Here is a 9,667-nt window from a genome sequence, read left to right on the forward strand (position 1 = left end):
CGCGCGTGGACCCGAAGAAGTCTCGCATTTTTCGCTAAACCGTTCTTACTGTAAAACCGCTTCGCTAAAACCGCTTTGTTTAACCGCCTTTGCTCTATTATACGACCGCTTACTCACTCGTACTTTCGAAATCTCGGACTTATCTCGACTTCGGCATTATTTCAGTTCATAAAATAAGTGTACATATTCTTTTGTATTAAACTTTAGTATTTAATTGTGTGGCGTTAAAAACAAAACTATTAAAAATCACAAAAAAATATACGTGTCGTGGTTCGTCGTTTTCTTCAATCTTGTGGTGCCCTTAGAACAGATTCTTCGTGTCGCGCCTCCCGCACAAACGTATTCATTCGCGAACATTTTCTGGTCCTTCGAGCCGGATCTTCATCCGCATCCGCAACTTCGTGAGTGACGTTTCCAGTGCTGCAAGTTCCTGAACAGACAGATAAAGAAGATCAGTCACAATGAGTGTCGACCTGAAGGTTTTGTTAGAGGCTCAAACCGACATCCACGGACGAATGTCTCGCTCCGTGGACAACCTCCGCAAGATGGGGGTCACCAATATCACCACCGGTTCCATCCAGGCTCGCCTCACCATCCTCGACAACCTCTGGGCGAAATTCGAGGCTCAACACGAACTGATACGAGCGGCTCTTAAAGATAGATACTTGGAGAGTGAGTACGCCAAAGCTGATTTTATCGATACTGCGGAATATACTTACATGTCTCAGCGAAGCACGTTTACCGACTACGCTGATAGACTAAAGGCGGAGTCAGTTACCGCACCCAAAATCGAGCCGAAGTCGGAATCTTCTCCAAAAACCGCGTTGCCGCGTATAAAACTGCCGCCGTTTTCGGGCACTTACGAAGACTGGCCTTCTTTTCGGGACCTTTTTTTATCCCTCGTAGAAGAGAATCCGTCGATCTCGAACATTGAGCGGTTTCATTACCTTCACTTCTGCGTTAAAGGATCTGCGGAAAAATTAATCCGATCATTAACGATAACAAGCGAGAATTACGACCGCGTGGACGATCTTGGCAAAACACTTTGAAAACAAAAAGGAACTCATGCGATCAAATTTTTCTACCTTTACTGCCGTCGGAAAAATAAAGTCCGAGTCCGCCGAAGAGCTAAGTCGCGTCCACCACGCTGTCACGGTCACCGTCAATGCGCAGGAGAGCATTGGAAAACCCATCAATTCGCGTGGGATGGATCTCCTCAATCACTTGGTGATTGAATTGTTCGACTCGCGAATACGCCTCGAGTGGGAATCTTCCACAAGCGACTCTCCCGATCCGCCAACTCACGAGGCACTCACTGATTTTATTAGCAAAAGAATTCTTACCTTGAACGTCGCGAAACCTAAGATCGCCACGAAGAGTGCTGGGGAAACCTCTCGGACCGCGAAGTCTCACTTCGTGAAGAACGGGCCTGACGCGTCCAAATGCGCCGCTTGCAAGGGCAAACACACATTGATGCAGTGCCCCGAGTTCAAGTCCAAGTCCGCGAGCAAAAGAAAGTCATTCGTCGAGGCTAGCGGACTTTGTTTCAACTGTCTCGGGAACCACTTGATGGCGAAGTGTCAACCCATCAAAACGTGTTTCACGTGCAAATCGCTGCACCACACACTGTTGCACAACGCGTACGCGACACCAACATCGACACACGAAGCGAGCACTTTTTCCACGACACACACTTCACACGATAAAAAGGCGACTCTTCTCGCCACCGCGCGCGTCACTCTCACCGACCATCTGGGACGACCTCAAGACGTGCGAGCCCTGCTTGACCAGGGATCCGAGGTGTCTCTCATCTTGGAGGATTTAGCACAGCGCCTCCACTTGGCACGCACCCGCTGCTCGATGTCCGTAATCGGAGTTGGAGGAACACACTTAGGATCCACCCGCGGAAGGGTAACACTCGCCCTGAAGTCAAGGGTGACTGGAGCCCCCCTCACCGTAGCTGCATACGTTCTTCCACTGTCTTCCTATCAGGGACCTCCACCACGTGGCCGCACATTCACGGCCTCACTTTGGCAGATCCGCAATATCTGCAACAAGACTCCATCCACCTTCTCCTCGGCGCCGATGCCTTCTCCATCATTCTCCTCGATGGTCTCCGCAAGGGTCGCAAGGATCAACCCATCGCGCAGAGGACCATGTTCGGGTGGATATTGTCAGGAGCCTGCGGAGTCGTGACGTCCAATGGCTCCCTCAGCTCCAGTGTGCTATCGACCATGATTTGAACGCTCTGGTTCAAAGGTTCTGGGAGGAAAAACGGAAACAGCCTGCCTTGCCCTCACGTCAAACGAAGAACGATGGGAGGAGATCTTCGCTCGCACTCACAAGCGCCACGCAGACGGAAGATACACGGTGCGACTGCTGGCTGGCCCTCTTCCATCTCTCGATCACACGCGAACGTCCGCCGAGCGACTTCTCACGGCAATGGAGCGACGTCGTTCCAGAGACGTCAACTTCAACCAGCTCTACTGCAACTTCATGAAAGAGGATACGGACCTAAAACACATGACCTTGGTCAAAACACCGCTTATCAAAAATAATTCCGTGTGCTACTTACCGCATCACGGTGTGCTCCGGATTTTCAGCACGATCACCAAGTGAGAGTCGTCTTCAACGGATCCCAATGTACGCCTGCCGGAGACTCGCTCAACAACACTTTACTGATCGGAGCCAATCTCCTGCCAACTCTCGCCGACGTCCTTTGTTCGAAATGCGTAATCGATTATCTCAATGTAAAATTTCGCGTTGCTAAAATCCGTATTTCAAATCTAACGGGCATCGAGAACTTTCTCGAGCCTTCGTTCGGTAAACAAAACTCGAACGTTCGAGTCACCGCTCGTTTTTGCACCGCATAAAAACGCTTGAAATTAAGCGATTGACAATAACATCGTCAACCGCCGTCAAAACTAAAGCAACATACGGGCATGCGCGCCCGCACGTCACGATCAGCTGCGCGCCAATCAGCTGATCGAATAGGAGCGTGCGCATGGCAACTGTAAAAACTTGGCCCCTGACCTCATCGGCGGCTAATAACGTGCGGCCCCCTGAGGTCACCGCCAATTTACAAATTAATTGGGCCACGTCCCAGCGGGCCCAAAATCCCGCTCACGATATAAGTAGCTCCGCACGTAGACTCAATTGAAGTCTCGCACTTTTCGCTTACTATACCGCTTAACCTTACCGCTCAGTCAAACCGCAAATATTATACGACAACCGCTATTCTTCTCGGACTTTGATTTCCCGCACGCTCGATCTGTCACGCCGCTCGCGATCTCCCGCGAGTTTAACCGCTTCGCTTGTCGCACCGCTCGTTGCTCTGTACACTTGTCACGGTCATCGTTGAACTCTAATAAACTATTGTTTTGTGTGAATATCACGAGTTTCACTGCACTGGCCTATCCTTCAACGTTCGCGCAATCTCTTGCCGGATCCGCTCGCAAACATTTCTGGTCCTTCGAGCCGGATATTACCATCATCCGCGTCCGCTGTTTCGTGAGTGATCCCCTCGTGCAGTTTGTGGAGTAAAGTGACCTCTGAAAAGACAAAGGAATATTAGACATGAGTGCTGAAGTGAGGGTGCTGCTGGAAGCGCAGCACGACATTCATGGTCGGATCTCCCGCGCCGTGGACAATCTGAGGAAGATGGGCGTGAGCAACATCACCCGCAACGCCATCCAAGCTCGCCTCGGCATCCTGGACAATCTCTGGCAAAAAATGAAGACCCAGCATGAGCTCATTCGTGCGGCGCTGAAGGACAAGTATCAGGAGAGTGAGTACGCTGTATCTGATTTTATTGAAGTCGCGGAGAATACTTACGTGACACAACGTAGCATGCTGACCAGCTACGCTGAGAAGCTTGAGGGCGAGACGCCCGCCGCACTCAGAGGTGAGTCAGACCACGACCGGGCTCCTAAAACCTCGTTGCCGCGCATCATGCTTCCGACGTTTGCGGGATCTTACGAAGAATGGCCATCATTCCGCGACCTCTTCCAATCAGTCATCGGGGCGAATGCGTCAGTCTCCGACATCGAGCGATTTCACTACCTCCGGTCTTGTGTCAAGGGAGCCGCTGAAAAATTGATAAAATCATTAACGGTGACCGGTGATAATTACCATCGCGCTTGGACGATTTTGTGCAAGCACTTCGAGAACAAGAAGGAGCTTATCCGTTCTAATTTCGCCGCGTTCACCTCCGTTCCCAAAATGAAGTGCGAGTCAGCGGGAGAACTCGGTCGCATTCACAACGCCGTAACGACCGCGGTGAACGCGCAGGAGAGTATAGGGAGACCCATCAACTCCCACGGTATGGATCTCCTCAATTTCCTCACCGTCGAATTGTTCGATTCGCGTACACGGATGGAATGGGAGTCCTCGACCTGCGACTCCACTGATCCGCCAGACCACGCTGCTCTCGTCAACTTCATCGCTAAGCGCATTCTCACGCTAAACGCCGCTAGGCCGCGAGTATCGCAACCAAACTCCGATGGCGCGTCTCGAACCGCGAAAGCTCACCACACGAAGACCGGATCCGACCACTTGAAGTGCGCACTGTGCCAGGGGAAGCACACCCTCATGCAGTGTAACGACTTCAAGGCGAAGTCCGCGATAGACCGAAAGTCCTTTGTAGAGCAAGGTAGACTGTGCTACAACTGTCTCGGGAACCACATGATCTCCAAGTGCCAGTCTGTGAAGACCTGTCTGACGTACAAGAGCAAGCACCACACTACGCTGCACGACGCGTACACTTCGCCCTCCTCCAACGAGGTGAACGCCCTGTCTGCGATGCACTCCTCGTCTGAGCGTAAGGCGATCCTCCTCGCGACAGCTCGCGTGCACCTCACTGACCGCGCCGGGGATCTTCATCCGGTCCGAGCGATGCTCGATCAAGGATCCGAGGTGTCGATCATCTCCGAAGCACTGGTCCAACGGCTGAGACTTTCCCACTCCCGCTCCTCAGTGTCCATAATCGGCATCGGCGAATCGCGATCCGGGGCAACCCGCGGGAGAGTGGCACTCAGTCTCTCCTCGATGATCACCGGGGCCAAACTCAAGGCCGTCGCCTTCGTGTTACCGCGCCTGTCGGCCTATCAGGGTTCTTCGGTGAAGAACCTCCCCTCCTGGCCTCACGTTCATGGTCTTGAGCTCGCCGACCCCAGGTATCAGGAGCTCGATCCGGTAGAACTATTGTTGGGCGTGGAAGTCTGCTCAACCATCCTGGAGGTCGGCCTTCGCAAGGGTGGTCCTCAAGATCCCGTCGCCCAGAAAACAGCCCTGGGATGGATCCTGTCAGGGGGGTCCAGCGCCGCACCCTTCCAAAGACTCCGTAACTCCTTGCAGTGCACTGTCGACCAAGAGCTCAATCAGCTTGTGCACAGTTTTTGGGAACAAAAAAGGGAACTCCCCTCCTCTGTTGCCCTTACACCAGAGGATCAAGAGTGCGAGACCCTCTTCATAAGTACTCACCAGCGAACTGCGTCCGGAAGATACGTAGTACGACTCCCGTTTTCTTCCCCGCCAACGTCGCTTGGTGGAACCCGTAAACCGGCTGAAAGCTCTTGTCAGCGATGGACCTTCGGAGCAAGAGAGATCCTGAGTTCGGCGTCCGGTATCGGGAGTTTATGCAGGAGTACGAGGACCTGAAACACATGAGTCCTGTGAATACGGTCGGTACCGCAGGATGCTACCTACCTTACCACGGAGTCCTCCGCCAGTCCAACTCCTGCAGCAAGCTCCGCGTCGTCTTCAACGGGTCGCAACGTATCGCCTCGGGGGACTCCCTCAACCGACATCTGCTGATCGGCGCCAACTTACTGCCGGCACTAGCTGATGTCCTCCTTCGCTGGCGCCGGCACCGCTTCGTGTTCGTCACCGACATCGAGAAGATGTTCCGGCAGATACTCGTCCACCCTGAAGATCGTCGCTTCCAGCGGATACTCTGGCGTCCAAAGGCTTCCGGCAAGATCCAAGAGTACGAGCTGAACACCGTGACCTACGGGCTCGCCTGTGCTCCGTTCCTCGCTGTCCGCACTCTCCACCAATTGGCGGCCGACGAAGAGGCACGAGCCCCAAAGGGAGCAACCGCTCTGCGCCATGACTGCTACATGGACGACGTGATCACCGGGTCGGACACCTTGCAGCACGCGGTCGCCCTGCAGACGGAGCTCCGAGAGCTCTGCACGGCAGGCGGGTTTCCGCTGCGGAAATGGGCCGCCAATAGCGAGGCCATCCTTGAGGGTGTTCCTCCCGATCATCGACTCAAACAGGCACACCATTCCTGGGAGAGCGAGATACACTCCACCTTAGGCCTGCGTTGGCATCCAGCCAGCGACGACTTCTCCTTCGCCATCCAGCCTCGAAGCACTGGCGAATTCACTAAGAGGCGAGTCCTGGCGGAAACGGCACGGCTATTCGACCCCTTGGGATGGCTCGCTCCTGTGATCATCCGCGCCAAGATCTTAATCCAGTCAGCATGGTTGAAAAGGCTGGACTGGGACTCTCCGCTCCCAGCGGAGGACGCTCAGTCTTGGCAGCGCCTCCTCTCCGAGCTCCACTTGCTGGAGCGCCTCCGAATAAGGCGCTGGCTGGGTGTCATCAACAGGATCCGACGGTCGAGATCCACGGCTTCGCCGACGCGTCTGAGCGTGGATACGCGGCCGTCGTCTACCTTCGCGTGTCCAGTACGGAGGAAACGTCTATCCACTTACTGGCCGCGAAAAGCAAGGTCGCGCCGATTAAGCCCGTGACGCTCCCACGGCTGGAACTCTGCGCTGCCTCCTTGCTGACCAATCTCGTGCACCACCTCCGGTCATCACTGGAGGTGTCGGCGCCAGTATATCTCTGGTCCGACTCCAAGGTTATCCTCCACTGGATCAAGGATCATGCTTCGCGGTGGAAAACCTACGTGGCCAACAGAGTGTCGCTGATCCAGGACCGGCTCCCCGAAGCGCAGTGGCGACACGTCCCGGGTCAAGAGAATCCTGCCGATTGTGCTTCCAGAGGGATCGCTCCGAGGGATCTGCTGAACCACCCCCTATGGTGGGAGGGCCCCAGCTGGCTTCTCGGCGACTCGTCACTATGGCCAGCCAGCGACGAGGCATCACTGGTCAGCGTCCCTGAAACAAAAACCACGGTATTAACGGCCATCAGCAAGGTCAGACCGGAGCCTGAAATACTCCTACAGTTCTCGACACTGCATAGGCTCTTACGTGTCTCTGCTTGGTGTCTTCGTTGGCGCCGGACCGCTTGTCATTCTCCCAGCGTCGCACTGCTCTCGGACGAGCTCGACGCCTCCCTCATTCGCTGGCTGAGAATCGTCCAAGGGATCCACTACGCCGTTGAACTAGCCGCCGTGCGAGAGTCTCGCCCAGTGCCTCGCGGTAGCCACTTGGCCAGGCTGCATCCATTCATCGACGACGACGGGATCCTGCGCGTCGGCGGCCGCCTGAAACACGCAATACTCACTTACGATGAACGACATCCTATGATAGCGCCGCCCACTTCATGGCTCACCAAGCTCGTGATAGAGTCTTGCCACCGCCGGACGCTTCATGGAAGCACTCAGCTCACTTTGGGGCTCCTTCGCCTCCGCTTCTGGGTGCCGCAAGGTCGAGCCGTAATCAAGCGGACACTGTACCGGTGCGTGACATGCACCCGCTGGCGAGCCCACACCCCACGGCCCCTCATGGCCGACCTCCCTCGGGGGCGAGTCACTCCAGCACGCCCTTTCCTGAGGACAGGAGTCGATTACGCTGGCCCGATATTCCTCCGCACTTCCAAGGGGCGAGGACATCGAGCTCACAAGGCGTTCATAGCCGTGTTTGTCTGCCTCTGTTCCAGAGCCGTTCATCTTGAGGTAGTATCTGACTACTCCTCTGACGCCTTCCTCGCAGCATTCCGCAGGTTCGTTTCCCGTCGCGGACTGTGCGAGGAAATGTACTCGGACTGCGGAACTAACTTCATCGGGGCGGACAACCAACTCCGAGAATTCTTCCGCGCGTCGTCTTCCGACGGCCGCCGCCTCTCTCGGGAAGTCGCCAAGGAAGGGATATCCTGGCGCTTCAATCCCCCCGCCACGCCGCACTTCGGAGGCCTCTGGGAAGCGGCGGTGAAATCCATGAAACATCACCTGCGACGGGTGATAGGAGAGACTACGCTCACCTTCGAGGAGATGAGTACTCTTCTTTCACAAATCGAAGCATGTTTAAATTCTCGTCCATTGCAGGCTTTCTCAGATGACTCCGACGACATCACCGCATTGACTCCTGGGCATCTCCTAATAGGCGCCCCTCTACTGGCGGTCCCAGAGCCTTCACTAGCCGAACGGCCTCCGAACGCCCTATCCCGGTGGCAGCTGCTGCAACGAATGCGTGACCACTTCTGGCAGCGATGGTCTCAGGAGTATGTCCACGCCTTGGCACCTCGATCAAAATGGCTCAAATCCGAGCCCGCTCCGGAGGTCGAAGCATTGTGCCTCATCCGCTCGGAGATCACCCCGCCTTCCCGATGGCCCCTCGCGCGAATACTCGCGCTGCATCCAGGAAGCGATGGCACGGTCCGCGTTGTGACTGTCCGCACCTCCACCTCGGATCTCGTTCGGCCAGTCGTAAAACTCGTCCTTTTACCGGGAGTCAAGGAGGCTCGCGCGTCCGTAGACGAATAATGCTCGGGCACTATTCTCCCCGCGATGCGTAGAGTCTTGCGCGCCTCACTATATTGTACATATTGTATATATCGTGTATATATTTTTCATTACAGCTGTCCGTCGCCCATCTCGCGTTCTCGCCGCGATTTCCTTATTCGCGTATCCCTAGTCACCCACTCACTGTACATTGTGCATCCCCGAGCGATGCACAATTGATCCCTATTAATCATTGCACTTCACATCGCACTACTTTTCATTATTTCACTGTAAATATCACCGTATTTCACTACCGCAACTCTTAGTCTCGCGAAAGATAGAAATCGACTGAACAACACGTGTTATCGTATTGCGTCACACATTCCATTCATCGATCGCGATCCAGACACCGCCAATTGGACCGCTTGCGACATCTGTCCGTCCCCGTTCCTACTCGCGAATTTCGTCACGCGCTGACGAGGCGGGCGGGATGTTCGAAATGCGTAATCGATTATCTCAATGTAAAATTTCGCGTTGCTAAAATCCGTATTTCAAATCTAACGGGCATCGAGAACTTTCTCGAGCCTTCGTTCGGTAAACAAAACTCGAACGTTCGAGTCACCGCTCGTTTTTGCACCGCATAAAAACGCTTGAAATTAAGCGATTGACAATAACATCGTCAACCGCCGTCAAAACTAAAGCAACATACGGGCATGCGCGCCCGCACGTCACGATCAGCTGCGCGCCAATCAGCTGATCGAATAGGAGCGTGCGCATGGCAACTGTAAAAACTTGGCCCCTGACCTCATCGGCGGCTAATAACGTGCGGCCCCCTGAGGTCACCGCCAATTTACAAATTAATTGGGCCACGTCCCAGCGGGCCCAAAATCCCGCTCACGATATAAGTAGCTCCGCACGTAGACTCAATTGAAGTCTCGCACTTTTCGCTTACTATACCGCTTAACCTTACCGCTCAGTCAAACCGCAAATATTATACGACAACCGCTATTCTTCTCGGACTTTGATTTCCCG

General features: G+C 54.5%; 3 protein-coding genes across 3 annotated transcripts; all 3 read left to right on the plus strand.

Moving 5' to 3' along the window:
* The first annotated feature begins 461 nt into the window (after window positions 1-461).
* LOC105254426 lies at window positions 462-1,049 on the plus strand. The gene has a single exon (XM_011263100.2). The coding sequence runs from the start codon at window positions 462-464 to the stop codon at window positions 1,047-1,049; it is 588 nt and encodes a 195-aa protein (XP_011261402.2).
* Window positions 1,050-3,576: 2,527 nt separating this feature from the next.
* Window positions 3,577-5,658, plus strand: LOC112638586. Its single transcript, XM_025410581.1, has one exon. It carries the CDS (start codon window positions 3,577-3,579, stop codon window positions 5,656-5,658), a length of 2,082 nt encoding a protein of 693 aa, XP_025266366.1.
* A 781-nt stretch (window positions 5,659-6,439) lies between these two features.
* LOC112638587 lies at window positions 6,440-8,677 on the plus strand. The gene has a single exon (XM_025410582.1). The coding sequence runs from the start codon at window positions 6,440-6,442 to the stop codon at window positions 8,675-8,677; it is 2,238 nt and encodes a 745-aa protein (XP_025266367.1).
* The last annotated feature ends 990 nt before the right edge of the window (window positions 8,678-9,667 follow it).

This window comes from Camponotus floridanus, unplaced genomic scaffold (assembly GCF_003227725.1).
Source record: "Camponotus floridanus strain SB8 unplaced genomic scaffold, Cflo_v7.5 scaffold327, whole genome shotgun sequence".
Classification (NCBI taxonomy): Eukaryota; Metazoa; Arthropoda; class Insecta; order Hymenoptera; family Formicidae; genus Camponotus; species Camponotus floridanus.